The sequence below is a fragment of the Arvicola amphibius genome, chromosome 11 (genome assembly GCF_903992535.2).
Source record: "Arvicola amphibius chromosome 11, mArvAmp1.2, whole genome shotgun sequence".
NCBI lineage: Eukaryota > Metazoa > Chordata > Mammalia > Rodentia > Cricetidae > Arvicola > Arvicola amphibius.
In genome coordinates, this window is record NC_052057.2 from 100,655,692 (window position 1) to 100,671,443 (window position 15,752).

Consider the following 15,752-nt stretch of genomic DNA (forward strand, 5'->3'; position numbering starts at 1 on the left):
ACAGTTCTTCTACTTTGTTCTTAGGCAAAAACTGATGGTTATCAAAGATAGCAACAGTGTGACATACAAAAGTCAAAGCAACCAGAGACTACATCCTCACTTTTCTTAGGAACAAACGTAGGATCACAAAAACCAAGGTATTGGAAAAGTAAATGCAATGAAAACCAAATAGGAAAGCTCTGAATTGAATGAGGGAAAAAATTAGTAACTCACTTCAAAAACCTAACTTAATTTCAAGCTAGACAGAAGAGAAGTAAGCACATCCAGGAAGGCAGACATCTTTAGCAAACTGCTTCAGAACGCCTACCCCCCCCTCCAAGAAAGAAGCACTTCCAGCCACAATCCCAGGGCTCAAGCAGACTGCTTTATACTCCTTAGACTTGCAATGGCTTGGACGTAAGCAGCGTAAACACGTGGAGTGATGGCAATCCTTTATTGAGCTCCTCTCCTGCACACCTACCTCTGTCTGGCTGCATCTGTATTAGCCTCCACGAGACGCCAAGCAATCTGTTCAGCTGTTTACTGTTCAGCCTAGCACCACCTTTAAGGGTCTCCGTCACAAATTTCCTTATTGTTTCTATCCAACTGGAATCATTCTGCAAAGTTGAGGCATTTGCCAGCGAGACCATGATATCAGATAGCGTTAAATTCAGTAAAAGATGATCTACATTATTGGAGAGAACCGTGCAATGCTTGATGCTAAAACAAAAAACATACATAGAGATCTATAAACCACACCTGCTTGCGGACACTTCAATGTCCTAACAGTGGATAAAAGGGTTTCCTTGTAGAATTTACAATTTCATAGAAGACAGAGTACCAGGAAACTTTAGGACATCGTTCTCTAAATAAAACTATCCTATGGAATCAAAGTTATATTTAAAAAAAAAAATCACAGCATCTATAGCTCTGGTCATTACTGTGTTACTATTACAAGAAGGGCAAATGGTGGTACCTAGCACTATACTGGAATCTTAGACTTTCTACAAGGCTTGCTAAAACCTAAATTTTTAAAGCAAGTGTTGTATTTGGTGGAACATTACAGTAATACTGATTTTTACTGAACTTCAAACTAACCATCTGTTTTAGAAGAACCACAAGGGCAACGTGGTCGACATAGTAAGTTCTGGACCAGCCATGGCTACACAGTGAGATCCTGTCTCCAAAATAAAGAAACATTAAAAAACTTACAAAGAAAATTCATCCAGATAAATAATCATCCAATTTTATAATTCATATAAAAATATTAAAATAGTTTCATTTCTTTTAGCCAAGTAAACTCATATCTACCAAAGTTTCAAAAAATTACAATATATCTCTAAACAGAGTATTTTAATAAAAATAAAAGTTGCAACTTAGAATATATTCATCTCAGATTATATAATATTAGAGGCTATTCTGTTTAGAAAAAAATTAGCCATAATCATAACTATCTCAAAATCATCCAAATAAATAAAGGACATGTCAGGCTTAAGCACGGACATGTAGTGAATTACCATACACACACAAGTATAGAAATTAGGCTTGGTACTACTGAGCATCAAATGCAAGACTAGAAATGACAAACCTGAAAGGGAAAAATGGCACTAAATGACGAGTCAGTGGCTAAAGACATCAAAACAAATTCTGCAGGCAAAGAAGAAATACAGCTACTTGCTTCTTTTAGACTATATGGGTACAAAAGGAAAACTGAGTGTTACAGGCTATTATCAAAGAAAAGGTTGCCACGGGGCAGTGATGGCACACGCCTTTAAAACCATCACTCAGGAAGCAGAAACAGGCAGACCTCTGTGAGTTTGAGGCCAACAGAGCTAGTTCCAAGACAGGCACCAAAGCTACACAGAGAAACCCTGCCTGGGGGTGGGGAGAGACTTGATAGTTGAACAACGCCAGGAATGACAAGAATAAATGTTAGAATGTACTAGGAAGGCATTTAGGAAAAATGAAAGTATCTGAATGTGAAATTTGTTTAAATGTATGTATATGAGCTAAGTAGAAAAGACCATGAACACAGAATCCAACATTATTGTTTCTCACTTTTATAAAGCTTACTTTATAAAAAGGCTAAAATAAAAAATGATATCATTCCAGGCAAGACCACACAGGATGACATCAACAGGAAAGCAAGCAATCTAAAACCCATGAATTGAGGGCTCAGTGGTTAAGAACACTTGCTGTTCTAGCAGAGAACACCGTCTCCAGTACATGGCTGTTCACAACCCTCTGAAACAGTTCTCAGAAATCTGACACCCTCTTCTGATCACCATTGGTCATGACACACACATGGATACACATGCACACACTATTTACATGTAAGCAAAATACTCATATGCATAAAATAAGCCTTTTAAAGGGTTATTATGAAGTCTGTTTCTTTCTGAAACTCTCCATTTAATATTTCCAACTTCACTTAATAGAAATAATGAATGGACTACAGGCAAGCAGGACTATTAAACATGTAATAAATCTTTAATAAGTAGACTCTTATGCTGTTTCAGATGATATGGAGGGGCTATGTGTGAGGTGTTATGTATGTATGTGGTGTGAGCATGTCTACAGGTACCCATACATATGCGCATATGGAGGCCCAAGGTCAACATCAAGTGTCTTTCCTTGATGGTCCTCTAGTATGTTTTGCGTTTTTTGTTTGTTTTTATTTGATTATAGTGTGGATGTGTATGGGCATATAGATGCCACACTGGTGAAGGTCAGGGAACAACCTGGAGGAGTCTCGTCTCCCCTACCAGTTAGGTTCCAGGGATCTAACTGTCAGGCAGCCAGGCAAGTGCCTTTTCCCACTGAGCCATCTCTGTCTGGCCCTATACCTTTCTTTTGGGGGCAGGATCTTTCACTGAACCTAAAACCTCTTAAAATCAGCTCCAACTAGACCCTGACACACTTGCTTAGGATTTACAATCACATCATTAAGAAAACAAAGAATGTACCCTAAAATACTTTTTCTCTACTACAATAATACCCTGAAAGACCTGGATAAATCCAGACCCCTCTAGGAGGAAGAGAAGAGCCAAAAATCTAGGATTAGTCGGTTCAGTAACTCTGTTTCAGGAACTAGCTGAAGATAAAGTTAGATTATAATCTTGAGAAACAGGGAGTTACCCCCTTGTGATTATCACTAGTATTTTCGGAATTTCCCAATGACGCCATCCCTACACCCTTTGGATTACTGAGCTGTGGGTTCTTCCCTTAAATACCCCTTCTCCCAGCTACTCAGGGTCGAACTCATCCCATGCATGGGTTATGAGTTTCGGCCCCAGTGCACTGGTTCCTGTCATGTCAAATAAACCTTGATTGATTGCAGCAAGGATGGTCTCTCATGAATTACTGGGGGGGAGTGGGCGTCCTGTTATCCCGAGACTTGAGTGAGAGTCTCCCTACACAGGGGGTCTTTCACTAGCTCAAATAGCCTCAGTGTTTCTCCACCCCCTCTCTGCCTTTGATATATTTAAGAATGTTTGGGCAGATCTTAAGTTCCCTTTCAAGTATTTGCTCATTTGGGGCAATTACAATTTTACTATTCCAGCTTGTACTAACTTGTCAAGTTTTATTACATAACCTATTTTCACATACATCTGTTCTCATCTGAAGTAGAGACTTTAAATATTTTCTAGTCTTAATTATTTTTAAAGTCCATCCTTTCTGATTTTCTTTAGGATAATACAAGTTTCATTGTGGGGCCCACAGATGTGAGCCTGTTCCACGTTAACGAGAGGTCTGAGAGTTTGAGCTTATTCTTGTTCTTTCAAAGCTGTTGATTACAGATGCGGCTACAAACAAGAGATCCTGACCTAGGGTGTGTGGACATTTTGGACATTAAGATGGCTCATAGAGGTGTAGCCGCTCTACCCTGACCAAAAGTCAGAGAATTCAAACCTATTCCTTCTCCATTTTAAAATGGGAGTGGCTGCCTACACTTGGTCTAGGGTGTATTCACTGCACATCCTGCCCAAAACATCAGAAAATAGTGACTTGATGTCTCAAGTATTGAAGCAATAATTGTTCTGGTTGTCCTTTGTGTCATGTTAAAGTTGTCTTTGCCTTCTTCCCCCCTTTTTGTATTGGGGTATATAAGCAGAAGGAAAATAAACGCGAGGGGATTCAGTATTCATTGTGATGCCCTCCCGGTACTATCCTATGTCTCTGTATCTCTTTTGTAAACTCTGTCTATCCTACCTAACATTTCTAATCCACATGCCTACACCCTGGAACACATGAACCTGTCAAGGTTGGACCCAACAGACGTCACCACTGTTGTGACTTACAACATTTCCTTATCGGTGTCCTGATGTACATATGAGAGCAAATAGATGGACTTTAATAAGCTATCTGCCTCAGCAATTTTTATTCAATTACTATTTATGAAACCTGACATGTCTATGGCAAAATCTATACAGACTTATAAAAACAGGGCAGACTGCTGGTCCTAAAGCTTACAGTGATTTGTTCAAGATAAGCCTTCCTTTGCTAGTTTTCATTTTCATAAAGATTCTGATACAATTGCCTCACAGTATTTAACGTTGCAAGTTATGGTATCCTTTAATAATTTTAGGATATAAAGCATTTTAAGCCCACTGAGTAGAAAACAATTGCAATACCTTTTATTTGTCTCTTTCTTTCGCTGCTTGGGTATTTCTTTTAAGGCATATGGAAAATGGCTCATAAAATGATGTTTGAAGTCAGTAAGATAATTCTTTCGAAGCCATGATTCCTATTAAAATAAAGGTTAAGATTAGAAAATACACAAGACAAAATAAAAACTAAAACTTAGGCAGAAATTGACAATTTCAACACCTATTAGAGTTCCACTGTGAGACTACTGCTAATGCTGTAGTACACACATAAAATTCTACATCAGAGCAGCCACTTTTTATACATAATTAAATGAGATTTAAGAATTCCCAATTTTAATTATTAATTTAATATTTCATAAGTATGTCCTCTACTTTATGCTCTTTACATAAGACCATTCCCCCAGAAATTGTTTCTACTCTTTCATTAAGTTACATTTTCAAATACCTTATTATCTTCAGAGTACTTCCTGAACTCTGTGTTCCCCACCACCTGTTTCCATATATGTTTTTAACATCCTACCCACCATCTTTATTCCTAGTATTAGCATTCCATACCGTTTACCATTGGTGCCACCAGAAGGTATGCACCATTAACAAGAACTTTATCAATAATGCTTACACCTTTGTCTTCCAATTTCAGAACAGCAGGGCAGTTAGTACTCAAGACTTCTGAAATGGTAGAATTATCCCTTATGTATGCTATCTAATACAGCAGTCATCTCTCTCATTGAGCTATCAGGTACTTTTCCAGCTAGTGTTCGTCCACAAGTGCCAAGAGCAAAGGAAAAGCGGCCAATATAACAGGAATATGTGCTGTATAGAGTGTGCATGCTTATGTAGGGCCAGAGGTCTATCTCAAGTGTTATTCCTCAGGAGCTACTTTTGTGTTTTGAAACAGGTATCTCATTGGCCTGGAGCTCACCAAATAGGCTAGGGTGCCTGACTGGCAAGCCAAAGAATCCACCTATCTTTACTGCCCCAGCAATGGGATTCTAAGTGCATGTGTCACAATGTCCAGCATTTACATGGGCACAGATATAATAAAACTCAGATCACCATACCTGAGCAGCAAGCACTTTATCCACTGAGCTCTTTCTCCAGTCCTGGAATTATTTTTAAGACCAGTTTTTACTACATAACCCAGGCTGGTCTAGAATTTGAAATCTTCCTGCCTTCATCCCTTGAATGCTGGTTGAGATGGCTAATTTTTAAGTCCACTTAACACAAGCTGTAGTCATCTAAGAGGAAACCTCGATTTAAAAAATGTCTCTAAGTCAGACTATAGGCAAGCTGGCAGGACATTTTAACTAGTGATTGATACGGGAGGTCCTGCCCATTGTGGATGGCGCCACCCTGGAGCAGGTGGTCCTGGGTTCTATAAGAAAGCAGGCTGAGCAAGACATAAGAAGCAAGTCAGGAAGCAGTACTCCTCCATGGCTTCTACATCAGCGCCAGCCTCCAAGTATATCCTGTTTTGAGTTCCTATTCTGAATTCCTCCAATGAACAGTTAGAACTGTAAGCACAAAAAAACCCTTTTCCCTAAATTGCTTTCGGTGGTTATATTTTATCAGAACAATAAATACCCTCAGACACTGGGACTACAAGCATATTCCACCATACCTGGCTTGAATTTAAATTGTAATGAACTTAAGCAAATACATATATGGAAAAAGAGAAAAAAAGAAAAAAAATGGTTGTTTGGTTGCAAATTTTAATTTTCATGGAATAACAATGATAAAACAAAATAGAATTAAAGGAAGCATTAAGATACAAATCTAAGATATAAAACATTTATAGTGATTATAACAGTTCCTGACACTATCAATGCAGGACCCTAAAAGGAAAAATGTAATGTTAAATTATGTTCTCATTTGCATTCTTAGAACTAGGTATACGTTAAAGACATACACATGAGAAATGAGCAACCCCAGTAAGGACTCACATCCTCAATCACTACACTATGATGTAATGTATCTTGAAATTTCTTTTGGAACAAAGACCAAAGCTTCAAATTATTTTTTAAAATATTTGAACACAAATGAAATTTCTCAATTGTGTTGTAAGTACTAGCAAACCAAACTGCTGTGGGATGTGTGTCTTCTATACTGTGTGAAGATGTGTCTATGTCTTTCTTGCCTTACCTACCTAAGGCACCTGATTGGTTTAGTAACAAGATGAATGGCCAACAGCTAGGCAGGAAAGAATAGGTGGGACTTCTGGGCAGAGAGAGGAATCACGGTTTTATATTAAAATACAAAAGAATCTGGCCCAGCAGAAGACACCAGGAAGACACTAAGGAAGTCAGTTATACAGAATGGAGGACGGGTAACAAGTCGTGAGGCAAAATGTAGATTAATAGAAAATGGTTAATTTAAATTATAAGAGCTAGTTAGAAACAAGCCTAAACTAAGATCAAGCTTTTTAATTAATAAATTTCTGTGTCATTACTGGGGAGAGCTGGCAGTCACAAAAAGTCTGACAAGACCAACTATACCAAATGCATGAAAAGGTTCCAGCAGTCCTAACAATCAGCACTCCTAAGACTACATTTACCCCAGACATCGATTCAGCAATAGAAAAACCTAACTTACAAAAATAAAAAAATTAAAATTCAGTCTATGTCTATGATTTGTGTTCAAAGGAATGTCATTTCCTTTTTCCTAAAGATTAAACCATGATTCAGGTCACCTAACATTTTATTATTCTACCAGTGAAGTAAGAAGGGGAGGAATAATGGAGGTTGTAAAACACATTAAAATTCCTTTTGATGTCACTATCCAGATAAATTTTTTTTTTTTTTGGTTTTTTCGAGATAGGGTTTCCCTGTAGTTTCTAGAGCCTGTCCTGGAACTAGCTCTTGTAGACCAGGCTGGCCTCGAACTCAGAGATCCGCCTGCCTCTGCCTCCCGAGTGCTGGGATTAAAGGCGTGCACCACCACCGCCCGGCTCCAGATAAAATTTTATTCTTGCTTAGAATAGTTCTTTCTTACCAAATTATTAGTGTAATATTGCAAGGTGTTTTGATATATGTGACTATGCATATGAATGTACATATTATTCAAATATCAATTCACAACCCCCCTTAAAAGATTTCTGCTTTAAAGCCGGGTGGTGGTGGCGCACGCCTTTAATCCCAGCACTCGGGAGGCAGAGGCAGGCGGATCTCTGTGAGTTCGAGACCAGCCTGGTCTACAAGAGCTAGCTCCAGGACAGGCTTTAAAGCTGCAGAGAAACCCTGTCTCAAAAAAAAACCAAAAAAAAGATTTCTGCTTTAATTACTTGTATGCGTGGGTGTCTGAGTGTGAATCTATATACAAGTGCAGGTGCCCATGAGGCCAAAGGCGTTAAATTTCCTAAAGTTAGAGTTACAGGCATCTGGAGAGTAATTGAGACTCACTCAAAATAGGCAAAAGGAACCAAACTAATGGCCTCAGCACTATGTACTCAAAGAGTTAGAGAGATGGCTCAGTGGTTAAGAACCTAGATTTAATTCCCTGCACCCACATGGGAGCTCACAACCACCTGGAACTTCAACTACAGGGATCCAAAGCCCTCTCCACGCTTATGCAGGTATCAGGCAAACGCTTATACACATAAAATAAAAACATTAGAGGAAGCAAAGAGCAGTAATCATTTTTAACCATTGAACCATCTCTCTGACCCTATTCATATCAGTTTTATACAATATCTCAATTTAGTACTCTGATCTTCAACAGTCTACAGACTTAAAGATTTCCATATAAATGAAATGCTACTAGACAGTCCTATAATGATAAAAGCATATTATTTTAAATGTCCATTAAATTTCATGACTGGAAACTAGCACAATTAGTGAATTTACAAAAGTATTTAAAGTAGTATTAAATACTACTAGCCCATATTAAATATCATAATTTCTATTTTTCTCAATCTTTCAGATAAAAACCATGTCTTGGTGAGTTTCATCCTATAAACCCATTTTAAGTAGAAAGTACCTTAAATTGAAATGTATTTTAATAGAACTAATTAACAGTCAAAATTTGGCCTAGTCTACCTTAAATATATTCAGTATACTTATATTATTACCCTATGGTTTAACAAAGGCTGTCTTCCAGTGAAGTAGTAATGCCTCACAGAATATATTCAACAGCATAAATGTGAAAAACATCACTGTGCAGATAAGTTTTAATACCATTCTAAATCAAAAAATTTCAAGTCATATCACTTTAAATCAAGAATTGCTATAGATCCATTAAAATTACAAGTACAGACTTTTCTAAGCTCTCTACACTACTGTGCGCCCATAATAGCTAAGCTTTGCTTTCCCAGTGTAACGCACTGCACTCTTGTTTTTCTCCGCTCTCCTGTCCCATGCACTCTACTCTTAACCTCTCAGTCTGCTGCTAACATGTACAGTGTCTTGCTCATAGGACAAGTATAATCAATAAGATGCTATCCTAGTTGTAAAAGCAATTTTAAAACATCCCTGCAGATAGTGATGGACTAGCAATAACAGAACAAGCTCTTTAAGCACATCTTAGCACAAATATATAATGCTTTTCAAAAACTCTATCCTTAATTTTACCTTACACAGCAGAAAGGCTCATCCTAATCTTTAGCTCAAAATAGAAAGACTAAAATGAAAATGAAAGACATGGCTCCTCAGTGTTACATATATATATATATAAATATATATATATACATATATATATTTATATATAGGTAACTATATATATGTATATTACATATATACATATGTAATAGGTATACATATATATAGGTAACTTTAAAAGGCATTCATATGGGTCTAGCCAAGTCTTTGCAAGAGCTCTTCTGTAGAAGAGATGCCTCATGCTTGAAAGCAGTGCCTGTGAGGACTAGCAGGGTAACTTAGGACACTTGGTCTCACAGCGCTACAAACATACAGCGTACTCCATTACCATCACTATGACTTCAGTGCAGCCCTCCACTGCTGCATTTGATGACACAACCAAAGCACTTAAATAACACTTAAGCAACTTTTCAATTCCATAAGAAATATTTGAAATGTTAATTTGCCATAAGCAATAATGGTTTTGTTTTTTATTTTTTTCAGAGACAGTCTCACTGTGTAGTCCCAGCTGGCCTGAACCTCACCATGTAGACCAGGTTGTCCTTGAACTCAAAGATCTGCCTCCCCCTACCTCCCTATCTAGTCTATGAGCAACACATTTTAATATTACTGTGAAATCATTTAATAAAACCAAATACAAATGAGAAAATTGTTACACATTTCAATGAAAAAAATTATATCCAGCTAATAACCTCAAAAAATTTATTATATACTTCAATGAAAAATATTGAAATCTAGATAAGAACTTCATAGAACATTTTAATTTGTACTTTTATGCAAAAAAAACTAAAAAAGGAAACAAGCTTACAATTAAACTGTGGGTAGTCTTTGGAGAACCCATATTCAATCTGTAATAAGCTGATTTCTAATCTCAACTATGATAAAAGGCATTACTGATGAAATAATAAAGAACCCATTAGTTCTCACCAATGTATGGGTTTCATCCTGCTGCTTTGAGAGTTTCCACAGCAGGGAAATGACATTCAGGACTTGCTGCATAACCTGTAGAGGCTCTCGCTCTACACCATTTCCAACAGAAGCAGCTAGCTGTGGAGGCGAAGCTTCAACCCAGCACTCAATTAACAATGGGATTATTATCTCAATGAATCCTTTCAGATTTTCGGTGGATGACAGGTCTTCATCCATAGCACCTGCAGTTCCCATGTACCTAAAAGGGAAAGGTTAAGAATGAAAACAGTTAATGATTTCATAATGTGTTGTCCACTGCTTAATTTAAATATAAAATACAGTAAAATGAAGCACCATTAACTATCAATTACATTGATCAAAACTGGTAAGAAAAACAAAATACTAAAACAGCAAAGCCATCAGCCATTTTTAAGTTTTACTTCTAATTAGGCTTTGGCTACAAATGAAAACATACTTTTCAATGACTCCTGCCATTGGGAGTCATCTAATAACTCATCATGAATAACTACATGAAAATTATGAAAGACAGGATTATGTCTTCCCACCATTAGCCATTAATGGTCAGTAGTTAAAATTTAATACAGGAAAACTGAGTGTGGACATAACTGAAATCCTTACCGTAGCCTGAACTGTGAACTGACATTTGGCTGTGAACCCCCATTTTCATAAACCTGGATCTGTTGCTGGTCGCTGGCATGATCCTTCCAGTTGATAAAAATGGAGTTGCTAGAGGCATGGGGAGTTTCTTTTTGTTCCTGAAGTCCTTCACTTTCTCTCAACCTACTGGATCCATCTGCCACGGCCTGAAGGAATTTACTGAGTCTCACTAAGACTTTCAGCCTCCACTGCTGAGAAGTGACTCTCCGATTAGGATTTACAGAAAGTATCCAGGACTGGGATCTGTCTCTATTTACCAGTCCTTTGGACAGCTGCTGATGAGAAATGAGTTCTACAAAATTCTTAAGCAATATACTGCTACGGCCGGTAATGAGAGCTGGGTAATGTTCGAGCAGAATGTCCAAAACTTTTAAAGAGTCCTCCTGAATTCCTTCAGTAATGTGAGTCATGGCACTAGAGAGATGGGCACTTACCAAAGGAAAAAATGGAGAAATTTGTTCAGTTCGTATTTTGGGGGCCAGGAATTGAAGAAGTTGAACTGCTGCTAACCGTACATTAGCATCTCTATCTGTAAACACAGCAGTCACTTCACTGACTATGTTTGAAAGGTGTGCATCAATTATAAATGGGTACTGAGACAAAAGGTCTTTGAGTCCAAGAAGAGCACCCTGTTTAACACCAGGGTTATAGTGATGCATCTGAGACAGCAAATCCTAGGAAGAAAAGGTAGATTTTAGCTGTGGACATTACTGGGCACCACTGTCATGGAAACACATCAACTAAAACTAGCTAAGCTGAATTCCCTGTGCAAAGTATCAATATGTATTTTTAAATGTTGATTAGCTATTATTAAGATCAGAAACACTCAACATTTACTGCAGACCTACTAGGTTCCAAACATTCTATTTATCCTTTCCAAACTTAACAAAATCTTCCTGCACACTTTCACAGGGTGTGTTTTATTCAGAGGATAATACTTGGTAATTTTATTCTCCCAAGACATCCCTCATAATACATATATAGATAATTCCAAAATCTTATGAAATCTGAAACACAGCACCGTTTTGGTACATGCACTCCACAAAAGAGACACTTACTCTTTATTAAAAAATTAGGTAATGAGCTACCTGCTACAATTAGTTCAAAAACAACTACCCAGAAGATCTTACCTTAAGATCAGCTGTAAGAATAGGAAAACCATCCATCAAGAACTTAACAAAAATGAATTAAATGTAAGAACTACTTCCAGGTGACATATATCCAAAAAAAAAAAAAAAAAAAAAAAAAAAGTTTCCCATGGGGCAATCACTACAGATTTAGTTTAGCAAAACTTTCTGAAGTAGGAAAGACACAACTGCAAGGTCAGACATTGGTAACCCAAACCTCATCTAACAATACACCATACAGCTAAGGCAAATCATTTAGGAGATTAAATTTTTTTTTACAAAAAAATAACATTCTACATGATGTGAAAGAACAATTTTCATATTACCTTTATGTTAAGTTTCCTGTTGTTGGTGGGAAGGGTCCTGTCCTCTTTAAGCTGCTCAGGCAAATGTATCGCCTTTGTCTTAAAGTTTGTAGGTGTAGCATTTTCTAGCTTAGGCTTCTTTTTACCAACTTTGAGCTTTACTTTCTGAAAATCATCCTGTCGTTTCCTTTTTTTGGTCATTCTTGAGTGCTGTCAGAGAACAGAAACAAGAGATTAAACAAGGATAAGCGATAAAAGAATAAAAACATTCTAACACCTCAAACATCACCATGAATCATGGCCATGAATAAAGATGCCAAAGAATCAAAATGTACAAAGGACAAAATCACTAAAACATGCAAAAATCAGTTTGGTATAGAAATGTTAAAACTGAGTCATTAACCAAAGAGAAGAACCTTGTTAAAGAACTTTCGCAAGGTTTTCTGAGCCGTGTAAATTGCCAAGTGCTGAACAGAAACCTAAACCAGTTTCTCTGTTGGAATGCAACACAGTATGTATCTGTTAGGTAACAGATAAAAAAATGACAATGCAGTAATTAGGAAGTTTCATGGATCAAAAGCTGGATACTCCAAACAAACAAGCGAACAAAAAACAGAACTCTGATTGGCAAGGAGGAGGAACGAGCAGCCCATGAGCAATGAAAGCCAGGGAAAGCTAGGAGCAGGGGGAATAAGCCTGGTGAGGACAGAAGCAAAGGCACAAACACTGTCAACATCAGGCAGAATTCAGGCTAGTCATCAACAAAAGACAGTACCTACCCTCTGCTCCACCCTTCAACACTACAAAAGGGAAAGCAATGTAAAAGGAATAAGGAAAAGACTAGCTAGGCCACTGGTGTAGTAACTCAGGCATAACCAGATCACCTTGCACCATTTCCCTTCCTCTCCAATCCTTCAACTTCCATTCCAATCTTGTTTTCCCGCTCTTTGATCTACACGCTTCCTACCCATTCCTAAGTCACTAGCTTTTAAAAGTCCTTATTTCTACCCTAGACCACTCAACAGTTTTCTCACTGGTAAGTGCTTGTCTCTAGTGCCTCCTCTTTGACTCCCTGACCATGGTCACCGGATAGCTTTCTAAACACAGATGTGACAAGAGGGAGCTTTCAACTGTTCTTATTCTTTATAAATGGTACACTTCTTACCATGACATGGTAGGCACTAACATGGTTCCAACAACCCTCTCTGGCTTTATCTTTCCCATAAATGAACTTCAAATAAAAAAATAATAACTACTTGCATCTGGAACCATTTCAGCTCTTCTTGAAGCTTTTCACATGCTTCAAAAATAACTAATTTTGTCTTCCACTGCACACATAGTTGAGCACCTCTGCAATAAATAAAACTACTTCTGGTCTAACATAATTACCTCATGCCATAAAGTCACGATGCTACACGCAAAGGTAAAAATAAATAAAAGTATTTAGTGCTTAAAAAAAGGAATGAATGAATTCAACTATGACATCATATTCAAATTCACAGATGTGGGCTTTCACTACTTTAAGGCCCATTAAGTAGAGGTTGCCTACAGAGGTTAGGAGCTGATTTGAAAGGGAGCACAGTGCATATATGCACCTGTGCCACATTAGACTGAAGCAGGAAGATTGCTTGAACTTGAAGAGTCTGGGCAACAGCAAAATCCCATCTCAATTTTTGAAATCAGTATGATTCTCATCCAAACTGGCATTTCTTAGTGTGCCCCACTGTTCCTATAAGGCAACATACAGTTCTTATCAAACACATCAAATAAGCAAATGCCTTGTTTATGCTTACCACACTCAGAGCTGTAATCACGACAGTTAAAATATATACGGTTCAAGCACAACACTCATGTGTTGCATGTGTTAGTCTCAGGAAAAACACATACCAGACATTCAAGCCTCACAAACCAAGAAGGCACCAGTATTCATCTAGCCACTTTTAATACAAAGCTGACTTTTTATCTATTAAGCAAGCACAGGCTGTAAGCTTTTTTTACAATTTTATCAGCTGGGTTTCCAGAGATCAAAGTAAACGGTACACAGCGCAGAGAATAACCGACCCTGGGATATCCCACATCACCCTCTGGACATTCTTAGTCTACATCAGCCTCTTTCTGAACAAAGATGTCAAATTACGCCACATTATCCCTCACTTTAAACTCGACTTAGTGTATCTGCTAGGAAAATTATGAGGGCTAACAGCTCTTCGCTGACTTGTAAATCTCTACAAATATTTACAAAGCCACACAGGCAAAGTTTTTTCCACTAGGAACTTTTACAGCTCCAGCAGGAGCAGCTATGCTTTTCATTGAAAAGATTTTCATAGTACAGGAAACCAAATAGCACTAGGCTAGAACACTTTCACAGCAGCGAGTACAAGGAAGCAACTCCGGCCTCGGAGCATGGGCTCTTCTGCAGGTCAGTCTTGGAGCTAACCTGGGCGGAGGAAGAGTGCAACTAAAGCTAACTCGACGGCGTTTGCCCTGCGGCCCCCTCACTACCTTTCCTCATTTCCAACTCCTCCCGCCATCCAAAGGAAGAAGAAGAAAAAACCCAAGGGGAAAGCAAGCATGCAGCAGTTGGCCTATGGTTTCTTTCCTCTCCAATCCCTTGAGTCTAAAGAGCTCCTTCCAATTCGAGGGGCCAGAAATCGAGGGTCCCGACATGGTGGCGGAGAACGCAGCGATTAGATCCGCCCCCTCCAGCTTTCGAGCTTGCACACCAAAAATGAAAACCCTGTCTCCATTCTTTTTTATTTTTTTTCTTCAAAGGAAACCAAGATTCCTGCACCGCAGAGAACGTCGAATGGAGCCTCTCGCCCGAGCCCCACACGCCGGCCTAACACTTGCCGGGCCCCGAACCGGCCCACGACCGCTCGAAAAGCTCCGGAAGCCTCTGGCCCGGCTCACACGGTCGCGGGGGACTGAGGGGACCCTGGCCACCCGCCCCGCCGCCTCGGCCGCCTCGGTCCTCCCCACCGCCTGGGCCGCGCCGAGAGGGCCGGACAGGACCGGTGGATGCCACTGACCTGAAAGCCCGGACAGAGCCGGACCGCGGAGATAAGGCGGAGAGAGTGCGAGCACCGAGCCCCAAGGGACCACGCCGCGCACCGCCGGCCGCAGGCTTTTCGCTCGCTCCCAGAGCGTGTTTTCAAATCGCCTCGTCCTCACGCGGCCGCGTCTCCTTCCGCCGCCCGGAAGTACGGCCTTCCCACCCCCCCCCCCATTCCTCGCCGCGCTCACGTGATCTCGGGCTGCAGCCGCGCGCAGCCGGAGGGCGGGTCCAGGTTAGCACGCCACGCCCCCTGGAAGAGGGGCTGCGCCGGAAGCGTGGGGCATGAGTCCAGCAAGTTCACTAAGGGCTTCCAGCATCTCAACGGTTGGAAGATGTTGGCTTCAGTTCTTCAGAGCTGGAGCTACATCCAGAGAAAAGTATAAACTGAACATAATTGAGGAAGGAAAAGTTCCGGACAGCAAAGATAGCGTTTCTGGGAAGGGTAACCTGGGCTAAAGCAGAGCCGATAAAAGCTTAGAAGGTTACAAACTAAACAT

At 39.4% G+C, this 15,752-nt stretch overlaps 1 protein-coding gene across 3 annotated transcripts in view; it reads right to left on the bottom strand.

The window, feature by feature from the left end:
* The window catches only part of Tex10 (testis expressed 10), a 38,197-nt gene extending 22,796 nt beyond the window's left edge, over positions 1–15,401 (bottom strand). For 2 of the 3 annotated variants that reach the window (XM_038347862.1, XM_038347863.2), the window contains exons 1-6: positions 15,230–15,401; positions 12,222–12,410; positions 10,730–11,442; positions 10,109–10,349; positions 4,614–4,726; positions 461–699 (exon numbers count right to left, since the gene is read on the bottom strand). In XM_038347862.1, coding sequence (XP_038203790.1) covers positions 461–699; positions 4,614–4,726; positions 10,109–10,349; positions 10,730–11,442; positions 12,222–12,401 — 1,486 coding nt within the window. In that variant the 5' untranslated portion in view covers positions 12,402–12,410; positions 15,230–15,401. Of the gene's footprint in view, positions 1–460; positions 700–4,613; positions 4,727–10,108; positions 10,350–10,729; positions 11,443–12,221; positions 12,411–15,229 lie in introns of those variants that run through there. The other variant, XM_038347864.1, reaches the window with a different exon arrangement.
* Positions 15,402–15,752: the final 351 nt, after the last annotated feature.